This window comes from Equus caballus, chromosome 25 (genome assembly GCF_041296265.1).
Source record: "Equus caballus isolate H_3958 breed thoroughbred chromosome 25, TB-T2T, whole genome shotgun sequence".
Taxonomy (NCBI): domain Eukaryota; kingdom Metazoa; phylum Chordata; class Mammalia; order Perissodactyla; family Equidae; genus Equus; species Equus caballus.
The window spans coordinates 11,681,042-11,700,580 of NC_091708.1; the positions used below are offsets into that span (position 1 = coordinate 11,681,042).

Sequence of the window (19,539 nt, forward strand, 5' to 3'; positions counted from 1 at the left end):
TAGATTATTTGCATTGACACAGTTATGATAAGAGCTCTCACAATTTTTTTTTCTAATTTAGAAGTTTTTCCAATTTAAACCATCCATTGTCTAGTCACATTGACTAGTAGGATCTTAACAGCAATTCATACTGATAAGCTTAACCATGGATTCAAGAAGCATCCCCAAAATAGATCCAGAAAGTTCATTCCCAAAAATAGTCTAAGAAAGCAAAGGCCATCGTATCATGGGAGAGACCTGGAAAAACTGAGTAACTCCTTTGTTCTTTTTTCTGTGAGCCATGGAGAAGATGCATGATGGCCTGTGAAAGAGGAAGGAAAAGGACGAGTTTCAAGTAAAGAGACATTTGCAAGGTGAAGACTGAGGGGGAAGATATGATGTTGAGGTGCAGGAAGAAGAGGTCAAATGCTTGGCTTCACTCGTTGCATTCCAGGTTTCTCAACTCCTGCCCATCAAGAGGTGGACTGACCAGGTGATCTCTAGCTGGTTAGTCTTTCCAACTATGACACTCTAGAGTTGGGAGGGCAATACAAATGTCATGAAACAGCCAAAAACAAATTTCCACATTTGATCAAAACTCAAACACAAAGACTCAGAAACTTGGAAGTTAAGGGAGGTAAATTCTCAGTGGTGAGATTATGGGTTATTTTTATCTTCTCCACTAAATTTTCTTTCTATTTTATATAATGTGTCACTCAGAACAAAACACCATACATGATATACCCATGCGTACATATTTCTATCCATGTATTTAAAAAAAAAACTTCAAAATTATAGATGTGTCAGAAACTAGAACCCACCAAGCATCTCGGCATGGAAAACACTGTTTCTGATGTAGAAGTGCCAAGCCAGCAGGGCATCCTGCGACAAGACAGATACATTAATGACTGTAAATAATTCCTGGACAATTCCTTTTTTTTTTTTTTGTATTTTACTTCAGTTATCTACACTTTTTCATTTTCCAGATAAAGTTAGTCCAATCTTTCGTTACAATATTTCACCTTGTTAATAAAACCCAGGACCAAAGAAGGAGAATAACAGGGTTTTCTAATCACCGTATCTTAATCTCTGAATCTAGTCTGGACAGAATGATCACTTCCTGGAGCAAGTTGTCATAGGGAGCATTTACCAGCCACTGGAACAGGGACCCCTGCCGAGGGGAGGGATTCTCTGAGGAGTCAGGTACCCCACATACATAGGAAACCCTCACCCAGGTTCCGCCTCCACCCAGGTGCTGCGGGGAGCATTTACCAGCCAGTGGAACAGGGACCCCTGCCGAGGGGAGGGATTCTATGAGGAGTCAGTTACCCCACATACATAGGAAACCCTCACCCAGGTTCAGCATCACCCACAAACATTTTCAGCTCTGCCCATGAGGACTCTGGCTGGGTGTGTGGGAAAGAGCCAAACTCTGGGAGAGTCAGACCAGGACACTCCGGGTATTGACGTATTTACCCAGGGAGCACTCACTGGGTCTGAATTTTGTGCAAGACACTGTGCTAAGGACAACTGAAGTTGAATAAAAGTAAGGCATACTTGACCTTCAGGAAACACCTTCCATGGGGGCTGTGAACTCCTGCATTTGACAGCAACCAACGTACAAGCTGGTTCAGAGAGGAGAGGTGATGGCACATGAGAGGAGGGGTCAACTGAGAGGATGGACACTTGTCACTGGTAGGGACTGGAAGTATGGGCGAGTTTGGGATGTGTGGAGACAGAAGGATCCCAGCAGAAGAGCAGGATGAGGAGGGGCAGGGGCAGGAGGCATATGCAGGGAGAGCGGGGAGTTTGCTGAAGCAGGAGAGTCAGGTGTGAACCAATGTGGGGGTCTCTGGGGTCCTGGAGGGACTGTGGATTGGACCTGGTAGGGGCTGCAGAGTCGGGGAGGGGCTTTTGGGCAGGAGAGTGGCTAGGTCAGAGTTGTATTTGGGGGGGTTATGTGTCAATGGTGGGTTGGATGAATGCAGCTCATTGTTATAACTCCATTCAAGCCTTGAGGCCTGAACTGAGCCCTTCAACCTCTTTTCATCTGAGGAAGAGACAGCTTCCAGCTTCTCACTCCTCGATATCCTGACGGATCCTAACTCCACAGGGTAGAGAAGGCATTCAATGTTGCAGCAGATCAGAACTAGACATCTCCCTCTCCCCTTGCTTCTCGGTGGGTGGCTGGGTTTTGGGTTTCCCTCTCCATACCTGCTCAAAGATTTCACGAACATAGAAATGTTGGCTGAGGGTGGAGCTGTAGGAGTTGAGCTCTTTCAGTATGATCACCGCGTACTCCATCACTTCCTTTGTCAGGAGGACGTGAAAACATTCATACCTGGGAGGTAGGCAGGGGAGACCACTGTCTAAGGGGGCTCTGCTGAGCGTGGGAGACCCCAGGCAAGAGCCGCACCCCAGACCCCTGGAGGTGGGCTGGAATCTGCATTTAGCTCTGCACAGAGCTGCTGTGTACATTTCTTTTCACAACAGTCCTTGGTTTGTTTTGCTATTTCATCTGAGGAAGATTTGGCCTCTTTTAGAGACGCTGTCTGCTCCTTTCTACAGCCAGGCACTACTCTGTGCTACTTCCAGCAGAGGTTGGTTTTAACCCAGGCAAAGAGAGGATGGATTTTCTCGACCACAGTGGCTCAGAGCTACATCCCCTGTCCCCTCCTAGTTTTCAGAATATTTAGAGCGCTGCTCTGGATGCTTCTGACTCCTGACGTATCCCCTTGCAGAGAGGAGAAACTGCCACCGGGAAAGGGTTGACTAGTTTCGCTGCTCCATGCCCGACCCGGTTGCTCAGGTTGCCAAGGGCAACCCCCTCCCTCCGCGGGAAGGAAGCGAGGGCGGGGCCGCGGGGCTCCCTCCCCTCGAGTTGCCTTGGAGACCAAGTGTGTCCTGTTGCAGTTGAGGCTGGACAGGCCTTGAGTGACTTGCTTGGTGCTTTCGGCAGGTGCGGGCCCGGGCGGTCCCCTGCGCGCAGGGCCTCCCGGCGCTTGACGGGGCTTCGATGGGATGTCCAGCGGCTGTCCCGCTCCTTGGTGGGCTGGGGGAGAGGGCGCACGAGGGAAACTTGCCAGGTCTTCTTAGCACAGAGTAGGTGCCTAATTTGCGTGGCTACAGTCAGTCTTCTCCCTTCCTCTACTTCCCCCTCACTGTGTCCAGTGGCGGGTGGGAGGTGAGGGGGGTCCTTGAACCGTGTTCAGCATCAGATTGGGGGTCCAACGCCGGAGTCGAAATCCCCCCAGCTGACACCTTGGGCGGGTCGGCTTTTCCCAGAAGAGGCTGGGAGAGTGAAGCACAAAACAATAACCATTTATTGTTGTTCACCCCAAAGTCCCTCTCGGATCTGCGTGCGCCCTGCGCGGCTGGCAGAGCCCGCCTTCTCCAGGAGTTCGGTTCTTGCTTCAGGTTTGTTTCTTTTTTGCTTTTTCGTCCTCTCCGTTGTTCTTTTTGTTTAAAATAAAATTCCTGAGGCCAGAGAGGCGCCCCGATGCTTTCTCCCGGAGCAGAGGGTCTCAGCCTGGTTTCTCAACCTCCAGGTCACAACAGAGACCAAACCCAGACATGATTCCTGGACAACGGCTTCCTGGCAGGGGCGTCCAGCCGGCGGCCATGGTGTCCTCAGTGGGGAAGGTGACTCAGGTCCCCAGCGGGAATGTCTACCAGCAGATCTTCGAGGCTGAGGTAGGCCTGCCCCTCTGTCCCCCTCTTTCTGCTTCCCGATTCCCTCTGCTCCCCAAACTTCCCTCCCTCTGAAGGCCCCTTACCTGGGACTCTAATGAAATAGGGCTTTGAAATTGCTTTGATTTTAAAAATAATTCTTACTGGTTCTTAAAATGTAGGAATACAAAATTAGAATGCCTATTCTTGAAAGTTAGACAATTTAAATTAAAATTTTAAATTAAATTAAATTAAAATTACTCAGAAATAGCCAGAATTAACCATCGGATACCTTGGGTCTTTTTCCTATGCATTAAAGCATTTCTAATTTTTCTATTTAAAGCTGAGTTTGATTCTATACTCGTGTTTTGAAACCTGCTTTTTCCCTGTTAACAGTATCTCGTGTCACTGGGCGTTCATGTACTTCTCCACATTTGGTGGCTGCCTGGGACTTCCCATAATGTATTAAAGTGACGCCCTCTTGATAACCATATAGGTTGTTGGAATGGCCTTGTTGTCTGTAAAGAACTGCACAGACAAAATTATGTCTTAAAAGAAACACACACTCAAACCCTTCATTTGAAATTCCGTGCTGCTTATTTAAAAGGGACTTTCATTCCTACTTTGAGCCCTAAATAATGCTCTCTGTAGAAGGCTTGGAAATTATAAAAGCATAAAGAGACCAAAGAAACTGATTACTCATGTGATCCTGCTCCCTGGAAACAACACACCATTCTTAACATTTAGCAGATTTTCTCCTAGTCGTTTTTCTATACATTTTAAATTTTGAGCTCATACTGTATAATTTTAGTTATAATTTTTATTCTGTGCTTTTAATTGATACACGTGATGGTATATCATATCATAAGCATTTTCCCATGTCCTAAAAAAATCCTTCCCAAGCCTCATTTTTAGTAAATGCCTGACATTCCACTGAAGGGACATACCACGTTTACTCAACCAGTCCCCTGTTATTGGACAGTTCCATTTTTACAATTCCTTGTGATTATAAAAAATGCCTGGATGAGCATCTTGGTCTTCATTAAAATTTCTTAAAAGATGCCTTCCTGGGAGCAGCTGAATGACTGTTCTGGGCTGGAGAGCCCTCCCGCAGGGGGTGTGCCCTGGTGTTGAAGGCCTCCCTGCAAAGCGCCTTCCTGCTCGTGGTCCCCATGTGAGCTTCTGAGACTGCACAGTCAGCCTCAGGGTGCAGGGAGCCTGCAGCTCTGACCCCCCCCAACCCACATCTTCCGTGGATTCAGGTGCAGCTGGTCCGCTCCCTGGCAGCCACCAGGAAGCGGGCTCTGGAGTGTTCCATGACCCCGAAGAATGGCAGGAAGCCCTTGATGAAGAAGACGGATATTCCCGAAGGGGAGATGATATCTCCTCGGCAGCGGAAGTGGGTGCACAGCCTACCCAATGACTGGGTCACGGAAAACCCTGTTCTCTACAGGTAGGTCCTGCTGTCCAGACCACGTCCCCACACACTGGGGGTGCGTTAGAGTCTTCAAAAACTCTTAAAGAGCTCATACAAGCTGAGTGCCAGGTAGGAATGAAGTCCCAGTGTCCTCCCCTGAAAGAGGGAGGTCATACACCGACCGTGCAGGACCACGCAGGATCGTCTGCTTCTCCCTCCTGTCCTCCCCTCCCCCCCAGTAGCTATTGACTGAGGGCCTAGAGCCAGCACCGGGCATGGGGATCCCACCCTCCTGGAACTTGAGGCCTTGATAGTAAATAAATAAGCACGTCCCCGCAAAGATGGAAAGGCTCTGACACAGAGGGCGGGGCGGTGGGACAGAAGTCAGGGAAGCTCTCTGAGGAGAGGCCTCAGCTGAGACCAGAGGATGAGGGGAGGGAAGCATGGGCAAGGCTCGGAGGGACAGGCTTGGTCCACTCCAGAAGGCCGAAGAGTCGGTGGGCTTGGGGAGAAGGGCGGGACATGAGGTGAGGAGAAGCTTGCAGGCAATAGGCAGTATTTTGGACTTTATTGAAGTGAAAAGCTGATCCTCGCTTTCAAGGCCTTCAGGCTGCTGAGTATGGGATGTGGGAGCTGCATGGAGGCAGGGAGGCCAGCAAGGAGGCCACTGCAGTCCATGTGAGCTTGGGGGGCTGCAGAGGGAGAGTGAGGGGTTCAGGTGTATTTTGGAGGCAGAAGCCACGAGACTGGGTGACAGATTGGGTGGGAGGAGAGGGCTCCTGAGGGTCCTGGGTCTCTGGTCTGAGCGCTCAGGTGCAGAGCAGAGGCACCCTTCCCTGAGATGGGGCAGATGGGGTGGGGCAGAGAGGTGAGGAATTCCTTCTGACTTCCAAGTTTAGAAGTTAACTTGAGATTCCTGAGCATGCCATTTCAGCTCCCTGAGCTCAGACTCCTCAAGTAGGGAAAAAGGAAAGGAAAGAAAAATGAGGGGTCCCATCCTTTGGAGCGCCTGGGAGAATGGAGCTGGAGCTGGGGTTCCCTTTGGCTCTTTGCGCCCTGCACAAGCCAGGAACCCCTCTCTGGTCCAGGACTCTGGGATGGGGAGTCAGTCCTCCTCTGCCTGCTTTTCCCACCCTTCCTCCTCCTTTGGGGCAGGGATTGACCCCATGCTGGGTAAAGGTCTCTGCCCTGCCCTGCCCTTTGACTTTTCCCAGGGAAAGCTCCCCTGAGACTCTGACCTTCAGTGCCCTTAACTACCTACAGGTGGGAAAACCCACTGGCCACCCTAGCCCAGACTGGAGGTCAGCGTTCTCCAGTCCATGTCCCTGATGCCCGATGCAGGGATCCAAGGGCAGCTGGGGCCTGTCCATGCCACCCCACCGCCCAGGAGGACGGTCTCACAGCCTGGCTGTGGCTCTGGCTCCCACAAGAGTCCCAGCCTCCTCTCAGCTGACCTGTTCTCATTCAGGCCCCTGGTCCCCCGACATCTCCCTGTGCCTCCCGAGGGTCCCCTCTTCCCCAGGGTTTAGCATCTGAGACAGCATCAGCCAGGAGCTCTTGGCACGCACAGCACAGTGTTTTGGGAAAGGCACTTCTCATGGAAGGTTCTGGCATTGTGCTGTGCTGGCTTCCTGGGACAGACAGACAAGGCCAGCTCTGTGCTGGACACAGATCCAGAACATAGCTCCCTATGGCCTGTGGCAGGAACAGAGATGTGTTTGTAACCTGCCAGGCCCTGCCACCCTCAAAATGACTAAGGTCACTAATCAGCATCGGTGTCTCTCTGGGGTACCTTGTCCCCTCTTGAACTTGGCCAGCCAAAGGCAGTCAACTTGCGCATTAATTCAAGCAGGGCAGGGCCTCTGGGTGGAGGAAGAGGAGCCCAGGGCAGGGATGGATCACCACTAGCATAAGCCAAGTCCCCATGTCCCCAGAGCAAGTGGCCGAGAAGCCAGAGCCGACAGCAGCTCCTGTGGTCCGGGCACCTGGGTTCCAGTGGGACTGCCTCTTAGTCCAGGGACATTTGGTTGACAAGGCTGAAGCCCCATGTCTGGAGAGCCAGCCCGGGCCCATCAACTGCAGCCCGGGCCCTGCGGTCTTCCTCGCTGCCAGGTCTGCAGCGAGCACTACATAAGAACATGTCTGGAAAGGGCTGCGCGCCCGGGGGCCCCCAGGAATGGCAGGCGTCCCTGAGAACTGCTGCGTTTCTGCGGTGCTTGCTCTGCAGATGGTGCATTCAGGGATTTTTTCCTCCAAAGCTACGCTCATGCTCACCCACCCTGGTCCTCCCTGCTGAGATAGTTTGGGATCTCTCTCCTCCCACACCCAAACCCCATGGACCGTGCACCTTGGCATCACGTGTGGGTCTGGGAGGCCCTACTCTGCTTTGTACTGTGACTTCTCCAAGCCCCCTTCCCCTGTCCTAGACAATGGGGTGACCCCAGCTGCCTCATAGGATGGGTGGCTGAAGGAGCAAATAAAGAGCATACCGAATGCTTAGCACTGGTCTGGCTTTCCCGGGCTGCTCACGCCCCTTCTGGTCCTCAGTTTCCACATGGGGAAAATGGCTCCTGCTCACATCCACACTTGGTTTGCCGCCAGAGCAGAAGCAAGCTCCCTGAGGCAGCCCCGGGTTCTCCTCTAGGGACCATAGTATCTGCTGGCACCAGACACCTGGGCAGTGTTGGTTGAGAGACAGCCATAGCCTGGGGGCTCTCGGGAATCAGGTGGGCCGGGCTATTGCCAATGCCCAGGGTCCCTCTGGAGACTCCTCCTGTGCCAGAGCTGCCCTGGGGGAGTGAGGGGGCTGGAGGTTTATTGTTTTCCTCTGTGTGTGCCTCAGGGAAAAGGAAAAAACCAAGAAGGAAAAATCTCTAGAGAGTGAGAGCACCATTGCTGCCCGAGAAGTCCGGGGCCTCATGGATGCCATCGGTGAGCCTCCATTCAGCCATGAGGGCAGGCCTGGGCTGGGCCAGAAACTGAGCCCTGGGGACACAATCTGGGAGGTCTGATGTAGGAGCAGCTGAGGCTCCCACTGTGTCCCTATGCTCAGCCACATAGGGGACCCTCTCCCCTTGGCCTTATCCACTCACCCTTTTTGCCAGGACATCTCCCTGGGACCTTCTCCCCTGCGCTTCCCCTCAGCCTTCACCATGGAGCCTTCTCCCCTCGGCTTTCTCGCTCAGCTTTGGCCCATCGGCCTTCTCGCCTTGTCCTTCTCCCCTGGATCTAATCCGCGGGACCTTCTCCCCTGGACCTTCTCCACTTGGCCTTCTCCCCTCGGCCTTCTCCCCTGGAACTTCTCCTTTCAGCCTTATCCCCTCAGCATTGTCCCCTTGGTCTTCTCCCATGAAACTTCTCCCCTGGATCTTCTCCCCTGGCCCTCTTCCCTTGGCCTTCTCCCGTGAACCTTCTCCCCTCGGCCTTCTCCCATTGGCCTTTTCCCCTATGCCTTCTCCCCACAGTTTTCTTTTCAGTGCCTGTTGCTGGAGGAGGAGGAAGGGGCTAACTGCACAGTTGGCATTTACTCAGGAACACCGGTTGATAAAGGATAGAGGATTTCTCAGTGTATATTTTCTTCCTCTCTGTTACATTGTCCTCATTTTTCTTCATCCTAGTACAGACGCTCTTTTTCTTTATGTTAATAAAGTAGAACATGCTCACATAAAGAAATCACGTTAGGAGATAAGCAGAAAGTGATAACTCCCCTCAACAATAGCACCCCTTCTCCTCCCTGGAGTGTCCCCCCGCCCCAGCTTCTCACAGAGATTCAGGGGACGTCAGAGCACAGGGAGAGATCACAGACCCTGGAGCAGAGGGCCCACGTCCACAGCCCTCTCAGCCGCTGACTGCCTTTGCTCCTCAGGCCCCATGCCTGAGTGTCCTCACTTGTAAAAAGGGCCTGAGCACAGAAGCTGCCTCCGGGCCCATCCTGAGGAGGGATGGAGCTAGAACAGCACCTGGTACACGGTCAGTGCTGTGTGAGGGTTGGTTATTCTTATTTGCGCAGGTATTTGCTTCTACAAAACTTAAAAAACCATAAATGGTCCCATTCTATACATTAGCATTTCGGAACCTTTTTCCAGCATTTAACTGTATATGTGAGACTTCGTTCCCTATGGCATTTATGCATCACCTTCATCTTTTCTCTTTTTCCTTAAGCCCCTGACACTGCTGGCCCGCTTTGGGGGTCCATCTCCTGAACCAAGGCACTTTCTGCCTGTTCTGCCTTTTCCCAGGGGCTCCCCTGTCGCCCTGGAGCTCGAGGACACCCTCCTCACCTCTGTTGTTCTCCCCCAGTTCCTGAGAGGACCAGCGCCATCACCCTTCAGGGGCGAAGAGACCATAAGAGGAAGGGCTGGCAGAGCACTGTGGGGAGCTTCAAGGAGGAGATCGCTCAGATTGGCATGGTGAGAATCCTCCTCCTCTCTCCCCTTCTGTTCCTGGGCCATTCTGAAGGTGGGCTCATCACTGCACTGGAGGTCCAGTGGCTCACCAGGGTGTAGACAGAACCGTCGTAGCCATGTTTGGGTGGCTTGTTATGAGTGCCTGTTAGGAGCATAGCCCTGTTACCACCCCCATTTTACAGGTGAGGCCGAGAAAGTCTCGCCTGACTTGGCACATAAGGGGCCAAGTGGGAGCTGGGCTCTGGGTGTGATGCCAAAGCCCAGCCTCTGATCTCCCTGCTCAGTCCTACTCGTGAGGGGCCAAACGGCCTGGCCCTGAGGCACCACCCTCACTTGGCTCCCTGTTTCTCTCCAGAGACCTCATCTCCAACCCCACTGGTCCCTGGAATGTCCCTAAATGAGACCCTTCTTTGACCTTCTGGGTCCTCCCTTAGCCCCAGCTTGCACTCATGGCTTTCTCCAGGGTCTTCTCTGACTCAGCTGGCTCTGGACTCACAGCACCAAGGAGGCACCCCCTGCCAGCTCTCACTGTCCCAAGCCCTCCCAGCTGGACGTGCGCTCTGCTTTCCCCCATGAGCTCTGTGGCTTTGGTCACACAGCCTAACAGAGCCTCCGTCTCCTCTTCTGAAGTAAACTTGGAATTCTTTCATTGGCCACTTCTTTAACGAATATTTGTGGAGCCCCAACCTTGGGCCAGGCCTAATGTCAGCACCTACATCACAGGCTGTGATGAGGACCTAGTGCGTCTGAGGACGAGGCTCAGCAGAGAGCCGAGCGCCCAGCGCATGGCATGTGCCCAAAGTGGTGGCTGCCTGTGTGCTCCAGTTGTGAACTAATTAGTAAATCTTTTTTTTTTTTATTGAGTTAATGATAGGTTACAATATTGTGAAATTTCAGTTGTACATTCTTGTTCGTCAGTTGTGTTGTAGGTGCACCCCTTTACCCTTTGTGCCTATCCCCCACCCCCACTTTCCCCTGGTAGCCACTAATCTGTTCTCTTTGTCTACATTTTTTTTTCCAATTTTTTTTTATTGAGTTATTGATAGGTTACAATCTTGTGAAATTTCAATTGTACATTAATGTTTGTCAGTCATCTTGTAGGTTCACCACTTCACCCTTTGTGCCCACCCCTCACCCCACCTTTCCCCTGGTATCCACTAAACTGTTCTTGGTCCATAGTTTTAAATTCCTCATATGAGTGGAGTCATACACAGATTATCTTTCTCTTGCTGGCTTATTTCACTTAACATAATTCCCTCAAGGTCCATCCATGTTGTTGCAAATGGGACGATTTTGCTCTGTTTTATGGCTGAGTAGTATTCCATTGTATATATATATATATACATACCACGTCTTCTTTATCCAATCATCTGTTGATGGGCACTTAGGTTGCTTCCATGTCTTGGCTATTGTGAATAATGCTGCAATGAACATAGGAGTGCATGAGACTTTTGGAATTGCTGACTTCAAGCTCTTGGGGTAGATACCCAGTAGTAGGATAGCTGGGTTGTATGGTAGTTCTATTTTTAACTTTTTGGGGAATCTCCATACTGTTTTCCATAGTGGCTGCACCAGTTTGCATTCCCACCAGCAGTGGATGAGGGTTCCTTTTTCTCCACAACCTCTCCAACATTTGTTACTATTAGTTTTAGATATTTTTGTCATTCTAATTGGTGTAAGGTGATATCTTAGTGTGGTTATGATTTGCATTTCCCTGATGATCAGCGATGATGAACATCTTTTCATGTGCCTATTGGCCATCCGTATATCTTCTTTTGAGAAATGTCTGTTCATGTCTCCTGCCCATTTTTTGATTGAGTTGTTTGATTTTTTTGTTGTTGAGTTGCGTGAGTTCTTTATATATTATGGATATTAAGCCTTTGTCAGATGTATGACTTGCAAATATTTTTTCCCAGTTAGTGGGTTGTGTTTTTGTTTCAACCCTGTTTTCATTTGCCTTGAAGAAGCTCTTTAGTCTGATGAAGTCCCATTTGTTTATTCTTTCTATTGCTTCCCTTGTCTGAGAAGACATGGTGTCCGAAAATATCCTTTTAATATTGATGTCAAAGAGTGTACTGCCTACGTTTTCTTCTAGAAGCCTTATGGTTTCAGGTCTCAGCTTTAGGTCTTTGATCCATTTTGAGTTTATTTTGGTGAATGGTGAGAAAGAATGGTCAATTTTCATTCTTTTACATGTGGCTTTCCAGTTTTCCCAGCACCATTTGTTGAAAAGACTTTCTTTTCTCCATTGTATGCCCTCAGCTCCTTTGTCAAAGATTAGCTGTCCATAGATGTGTGGTTTTATTTCTGGGCTTTCAATTCTGTTCCATTGATCTGTGTGCCTGTTATTGTACCAGTACCATGCTGTTTTGATTACTGTAGCTTTGTAGTATGTTTTGAAGTCAGGGATTGTGATGCCTCCCATTTTGTTCTTTTTTCTCAGGATTGCTTTAGCAATTCGGGGTCTTTTGTTGCTCCATATGAATTTTAGGATTCTTTGTTCTAATTCTGTAAAGAATGTCAGTCAGATTCTGATTGGGATAGCAGTGAATCTGTAAATTGCTTTAGGTAGAACGGACATTTTAACTGTTTATTCTTCCAATCCATGTACATGGAATGTCTTTCTATCTCCTTATGTCATCGTCCAATTCTCTCAGAAAGGCCTTGTAATTTTCATTCTATAGGTCTTTCACTTCCTTAGTTAAATTCACCCTGAGGTATTTTATTCTTTTTGTAGCGATTGTGAATGGTATTGTGTTCTTGAGTTCTTTTTCTGTTAGTTCGTTATGAGAATATAGAAATGCTACTGATTTATGCAAATTAATTTTATACCCTGCAACTTTGCTGTAGTTATTGATTACTTCTAAGAGTTTTCCAATGGATTCTTTGGGGTGTTCTATATATAAGATCATGTCGTCTGCAAACAGCGAGAGTTTCACTTCTTCCCTCCCTATTTGGATTCCTTTTATTCCTTTTTCTTGCCTGATTGCTCTGGCCAGGACCTCCAGTACTATGTTAAATAAGAGTCATGATAGAGGGCATCCTTGTCTCATTCCTGATTTCAGGGGGATGGCACTCAGTTTTTGGCTATTAGTATGATGTTGGCTGTGGGTTTGTCATATATGGCCTTTATTATGTTGAGGTAGCTCCCTTCTATCCCCATTTTGTTCAGTTTTTATTATAAATGGCTGTTGAATCTTGTCAAATGCTTTCTCTGCATCTTTTGAGATGATCACGTGGTTTTTATTCCTCAGTTTGTTGATGTGGTGTATCACGTTTATTGATTTGCGGAAGTTGAACCATCCCTGTGTCCCTGGTATGAATCTCACTTGATCATAATGTATGATCCTTTTGATGAATTGCTGAATTCTGGTTGCCAAAATTTTGTTTAGAATTTTTGCATCTATGTTCATCAGTGATATTGGCCTATAGTTCTCTTTTTTCATGGTGTCCTTGTCAGGCTTTGGTATCAGAGTGATGTTGGCCTTGTAGAATGTGTTAGGAAGTGTTCCATCCTCCCTAATTTTTTTGGAATAGCTTGAAAAGTATAGATATTAAATCCTCTCTGAAAGTTTGGTAGAATTCCCCGGGAAAGCCATCTGGTCCTGGGGTTTTATTCTTTGGGATGTTTTTGATTGCTCTTTCAATCCCTTTCCTTGTGATTGGTCAGTTCAAATTGTTTGCTTCTTCTTGAGTGAGCTTTGGGAGATTGTAGGAGTCCGAGAATTTATCCATTTCCTGTAGGTTATGCATTTTGTTGGCATGTGATTTTTTGTCGTATTCTCTTATAATCCGTTTTATTTCTGCAGAGTCTGTTATTTCTCCTCTTTCATTTCTGATTTTGTTTATTTGAGCTTTCTCCTTTTTTTTCTTTGTAAGTCTGGCTAGTGGTTTGTCAATTTTATTTATCTTCTCAAAGAACCAGCTCTTGGTTTCATTGATCCTTTCTACTGCCTTTTTCATTTCAGTCACATTTATTTCTGCTCTGATTTTTATTATTTCTCTCCTTCTGCTGACTTTGGGCTTTGTTTGTTCTTCTTTCTCTAATTCGGTTAGGTGTAGTTTAAGATTGCTTATTTGGGATTTTTCTTGTTTGTTATGATGTGTCTGTATTGTGATGAATTTTCCTCTTAATACAGCTTTTGTTGTATCCCATATGAGTTAGTATGGCATGTTATCATTTTCATTTGTCTCCAGGTATTTTTTGATTTCTCCTTTAATTTATTCAATGATCCATTGCTTGTTCAGTAGCGTATTGTTTAGTCTCCACATCTTTGTGCCTGTCTAAGCTTTTTTCTTGTAATTAATTTCTAGCCTTATAGCATTATGATTGGAGAAGATGCTTGTTATTATTTCAATTTTTAAAAATTTGTAGAGGCTTGCCTTGTTTCCTAACATATGGTCTATCCTTGAGAATGTTCCATGCATGCTTGAGAAGAATGTGTATTCTGCTGTTTTTGGATCAAGTGTTCTATATATGTCTATTAAGTCCAACTGTTTTAGTTTTCGTTTAGCTCCACTATTTCCTTGTTGATTTTCTGTCTGGATGATCTGTCCCTAGATGTGAATGGAGTGTTGAGGTCCCCTACTATTATTATGTTGTTTCTAACATCTTCCTTTAGGTCTGTTAATAGTTGCTTTATGAACTTTGGTGCTCCTGTGTTGGGTGCATAGATATTTATAAGCACTATTTCTTCTTGATGAAGTGTCCCTTTGATCATTATATATTGTCCCTCTGTGTCTCTCTTTACCTGCCTTATTTTGAAATCCGTTTTGTCTGATATAAGTACTGCAACACCTTCTTTCTTTTGCTTTCTATTAGCTTGAAATATTGTCTTCCACCCCTTCACTCTGAGCCTGTGTTTGTCCTTGGGGCTTAGCTGTGTTTCCTGGAGGCAACAAATTGTTGAGTCTTGTTCTTTAATCCATTTTGCCACTCTTTGTCTTTTTATTGGAGAGTTCAATCCGTTTACATTGAGGGTGATTATTGATACATGTTGGCTAAATGCTGTCATTCTGTCGCTCGTTATCTGGTTTTTCTGCATTATCTTTGTTTCTCGTCCTGTGTGTTTTAGCCTACCCATGGACTTCTGCAATTTCTTATGCTGAGTTTCTTAGATTTTTCCTTATTTATATTTTGTGGCTCTGTTCTGTTTTTTAGTTTAGTGGCTACCCTGAAATTTGTATTTAGAGTCTCGTGTATAATATAGTCTATTCTCTGGTCGTCTCTTACTTACTTGGCCTAGACTGATTTAGTCCCTTTGCTCTTCCCCTCCTAAATTATTATTTTCATCTCTTATTCCAACTCGTGTTATGTGTTTGTAGTTAGAGTGATAAGATCGTCTTTACTTTGGTGGTTTCCTTACCTTTGTCCTAATGCTATAGTTGAATATTTGCTATCCTAATCTGGTTCTATCTATCTGTCTCCCTACTCTGTGGTTTGTGACCCCTTTCTCCCTTTTTTTCTTTTTTCAGGTATGAGAGCCTTCTTGAGGATTTCTTGTAGTGGAGGACTTTCGGTTACAAATTCCCTTAACTTTTGCTTGTCTGGAAAAGATTTAATTTCTCCCTCATATCTGAAAGATATTTTTGCTGGATAGAGTATTCTTGGCTGAAGATTTTTATCTTTTAAAGTTTTGAATATGTCACTCCATTCTCTCCTAGCTTGTAAGGTTTCTGTAGAGAAATCTGCTGAAAGTCTGATAGGAGTTCCTTTGTAGGTTATTTTCTTCTGTCTTGCTGCCCTGAGTATTCTTTCTTTGTGTTTCATTTTTGCCATTTTTACTACTATAGGCCTTGCAGCAGGTCTTTTTACATTGACAGATCTAGGAGATCTGAAAGCTTCCTCCACACACATTTCTCCCTCAGTCCCTAGATTTGGGAAGTTCTCTTCTATAATTTCATTAAGCACACTTTCTGCTCCATTTTCCTTTTCCACGTTCTCAGGAATTCCTATGATCCTTAAATTCTTTTTCCTCATTGAATCCGCTATTTCTCTGATATTTTCCTCATTCTTTTTAATCCTTAGTTATGTTTCTTCCTCTGTCTGGAGCCATGCAGCCTGTCTATCTTCGATTATGCTAATTTGCTCCTCTATGGTGTCTACACAGGCATTCAGGGAATCCACATTCTGTTTTATCTGGCCCATTGTATTTTTCATCTCTAGTATTTCTGATTGATTCTTCGTTATAATTTCAATCTCTTTTATGAAGTAACTCCAGCACTCATTGACTTGTTTCTCTATCTTTCCCTCTACCTCACTGAGTTTTTTGATGATAGATACTCTGAACTCATTTTCACTTAGTTTACCCATTTCCAAGTCCTCAGGACTTAATTCTGTGTTTTTATTGTTTTCTTTCTGGCCTGGAGCTTTTATAAATTGCTGCATGGTAGAGGAGCGGTTTTTGCGCATGATGGTAGTATTCGGTTGCAGCTACAGCCTGTCGCCACTAGATGGGGGTCGAGAGCCACGCGTTCTGAGCTCTCCACCTTCAGGCAAGATGGCGGCACCCAGCACGGGTTGGGGAGGAGGGGCAGTTTCTCTCACATGCCGATCTGGATTCCGATCAGCTCTCGCTCTCTGGTCTCCTGGGGCCCTGGCTTGATGGGGTCCCCGCACATGGAAGCTTTCCCTCATCAGCGGGTTTCCACTGCACCGCCGGCAGGAGTCCTAGATGATCCCCGGGTCATGCAGCCCCTCCCCAGCTCCTTCCCTCACCTGTGGCAGCAATCCCAGTCTCTAGGGGAGGGAGCGAAGTTCTCTCTTACCCTGTTCCAGCTCCTCCGAGGCTGGCTGCAGCCTCTCCATCCTCCATGGTCTTGTTTCTGTAGTTTTCTGACAGTCTGGCATTAGGATTATTGGCTGAAATTCAGTTTTTCCAATCCTTTCTTGTAGTTTGGAGGGGAGAGAGTCACGGGTCAGCTCACCCCGCCGTTTTGCTCCTGCACCATCCCTTCTAATTAGTAAATCTTAAATAATAATGTTTATTATTTCTGAGACAGGACCACACTGGCACTTCCTCATACAGGGGGGCTCCCTCCTGCCCCAGCAGTGTTCATACCATAGCTGTCGCCCTCCTGGCCTGTTTTAGGAAATGGAACCTCTCATCTTGGAGCCAGGAGCACTTCTTCTTAAACAGCTGGCCGAATCTGACAAAGACATCAACAGTCTCTTCAGAAAGGTGGAAAATGACGACAACCTCGAAGACTACACCATCCAAGTAGGGGCCCCTCGTGGCCAGGCCTGCCCCACCGGGTCCTGCTCCTTCTCTCCCTGCCATCCGTTCTCCCAGCCTGACCCAGGCTTCTCACACAGACCCTGTTGGAGCTGTGGGATCAGGTGGCCGAGAAGTTCCTCCTCCAGAAGCAGGGGATTAAGAAGCTGGATGAGACCCTGCTCTCACTTGAGTTCTCCCGAGCAGGCAAGGCAAGTCGGCCTGCAGATGGGCTGTTGGTGATTTTCACTTGTGCGATTTGTGAGGCCTCATGTGTCTCCTTTTAGTTTTCCAGGAAAAGAGTGAGTCACTCACTACGGTGCCCTCTTATTTCTAGCTAAAAAGCGTGTTGAAGAAATACGTGGAAATCATAGAGAAAACTTCCTGTCTCATGCAGTCCGATGTGTACAGGCTGATAAATAAAGAAGCCATGGTGAGTAGTTTTCATATGCAGTGGATCAGCCCACGGGAGAGGGAGCCTGGACCCCAAGACACCCCAGAGCCTGGTGACTCAGGAATGATGAGCTTTCCACCTGCATCGTCTTGCAGCTGTCGTGGACTCAGGGCAGTTTGCGCCCTCCTAAGTGAGCCCCGCCTGGTCTGTTTGTCTATTTTTCTGGTCGTTCTTGTCTCTGCTCCTGCTGCCTGTCAGTACCTGTTGCTGAACCATGCCTGCCCCTTAGCTCTGTCCCTACTACTTCCCTGTCCACACCCCAGCCTCCCCCAGCTGCTTTCTTTGGGATAAAAACCAAGAAATTCAAGGTTGTTTGTGATGTCTCCAAAGTCAGAGTTAAGCCTGACTCCTCTGTTGCATGAAAGGATGCTTCTTTGGCTCCTCAGAGGCACGTTTTGCTTGCATGGACTTCCAGGTCCTGTGTGGAAAGTTGGGCTTGTCAGACTGTGGGCCTCCTGGCAGCACATGGAGTGAAAGTGGGTCCCGTGTTCAGCACCACAGCTGGGCTCCAGCCCAGGTGTGTGCCTTGGGCTCCTGGACAGAGCACGGACAGGGAGTGAGCACAGACTCCCTCTTCTCTGCCCAGAGAGGAAGCCTCCTGAGCTAACTCAGCCCTGCACCTGGAGCTCCCTGTCCCTGAAGTGGAGACGATGATACTTAGGGGCCAGGACTTGTTGGGAGGATGACAAAAGAGGGCTCAGCAGTGGGAGCTATAAGCTTGAGACAAGCTAGAGTCACTGACTTTTATCCATTTGATCCACTCAGGGACCAGAGTTAGTCGGTGTCCTGTTATGAGTGGTTGGTTGATGTTCCTATGCTTATTTCACCTGTTGTGACAACTGGCACTTGCTACTTGCTCCATGTGCCTTTATCTCATTTCATTTCACAAAATCCATCTGCTGTAAACAGCATTGTCTTCGTCTTATGGCTGCAGAATTGGAGGTTCAGGAAATACTTGCCAATGCCCCCTCACAGCCATGCCAGTCGTGCCCAGGAGAGGACCACTGGGAGGACAGCCAAAGAAAGTTCTAGCTCTGACCTCATTTGGTAATTGGGTCCCAGTTCTCATCACAACCATATGTGGCTGGTCCCTGACAGCATGAGCACCCTGCTTTTGGAACAAATTTATATATATTAAAAAAACAGTTAGCATGATGTCAGCATCATGGCAGAGTGAACTTGCCCGGGACTCTCTCCCCTCTGACATGCAACAAAAAAGGAGCAACCATACTTCAACAGAAAATATCCTAACAACACAAAAACCTTGGAGATACATGCAGCCACACAACAGAGGGCAGAGAGGCTGGAGCCCCGCTCAGAGGAGCTGGAACAGGGTAAGAGAGAACTTCGCTCCCTCACCTAAAGTCTGTGGTCACTGCCGTGGGAGGATCCATGAGGGAAGGAGCAGGGGAGGGGTCACGCATCTGTGGGATCATCCAGGACTCCCATGGGCCCTTGCAGCCTAGAGGGAAGACCTCTAATGAGGCGAAAGCTTTCATGCGGGGTGACCTCATCAAGCCAAGACCCCAGGAGACCAGATAGAGAGAACTGATCGAAAAACCCTAGACTGTGCACAGGAGAAAGTGCCCCTCCCCCGACCCGCTCCTTGCCATACTGGCTGAAGGCAGAGGGCTCGGAATATGTGGCTCTCAACCCCCACCCAGTGGTGATAGGCTGTAACTGCAATCGAACAATATCAGAATGAGGACGAGCTGACTTTCCAACATCAGACACTACATCAAATCTCCAGACCAGAGAGAAAATGACAAGCACCCAGAACTCAGTCCTGAAGACACAGAAATATGTAAGCTAAACAACAATGAATTCAAAATAGCTATCATCAAAAACTCAATGAGGGGCTGGCCTGGTGGCGCAGCGGTTAAGTTCGCATGTTCTGCTTTGGCAGCCCAGGGTTTGTTGGATCAGATCCCAGGTGCGGACATGGCACTGCATGGCAAGCCATGCTGTGGTAGGCATCCTACGTATAAAGTAGAGGAAGATGGGCATGGATGTTAGCTCAAGGCCAGTCTTCCTCAGCAAAAAGAGGAGGATTGGCAGCAGATGTTAGCTCAGGGCTAATCTTCGTCAGAAAAAAAAAAGAACTCAATGAGGTAAAAGAGAATATAGAGAAACAATTCAGAGAATTCAGGAGGTACTTCACAAAATTATAAAGAAGAATCAATCAGAAATATTAGAGATGAAAGACACAATGGAAGAGATAAAACAAAATATGGATTCCCTGAATGCTCGTGCAGACATCACAGAGGAGCAAATCAGCATAATTGAAGATGGACATGTTGAAATGCTCCAGACAGAGAAGGAGAGAGAACTAAGACTAAAAAGAAATGAAGGAAGTCTCCAAGAAATATCCTACTCAATGAGGAAATGCAACATAAGAAT

At 47.6% G+C, this 19,539-nt stretch overlaps 1 protein-coding gene across 15 annotated transcripts in view; it reads left to right on the forward strand.

Moving 5' to 3' along the window:
• The first annotated feature begins 2,808 nt into the window (after positions 1-2,808).
• The window catches only part of LOC100066059 (coiled-coil domain-containing protein 180), an 80,730-nt gene continuing 63,999 nt past the window's right edge, over positions 2,809-19,539 (forward strand). For 6 of the 15 annotated variants that reach the window (XR_011432505.1, XR_011432503.1, XR_011432502.1 and 3 more), the window contains exons 1-9: positions 2,879-3,081; positions 3,323-3,396; positions 3,528-3,672; positions 4,911-5,101; positions 7,908-7,996; positions 9,365-9,474; positions 16,563-16,691; positions 16,787-16,897; positions 17,023-17,118. Coding sequence is in view for 10 of the 15 variants with exons in the window: in XM_070251124.1 (XP_070107225.1) it covers positions 3,553-3,672; positions 4,911-5,101; positions 7,908-7,996; positions 9,365-9,474; positions 16,563-16,691; positions 16,787-16,897; positions 17,023-17,118 (846 nt within the window). In the remaining 5 variants the exon portion in view is untranslated. Of the gene's footprint in view, positions 3,082-3,322; positions 3,397-3,527; positions 3,673-4,910; positions 5,102-7,907; positions 7,997-9,364; positions 9,475-16,562; positions 16,692-16,786; positions 16,898-17,022; positions 17,119-19,539 lie in introns of all 15 variants that reach the window. The other 9 variants (XR_011432506.1, XM_070251123.1, XM_070251128.1 and 6 more) reach the window with 4 other exon arrangements.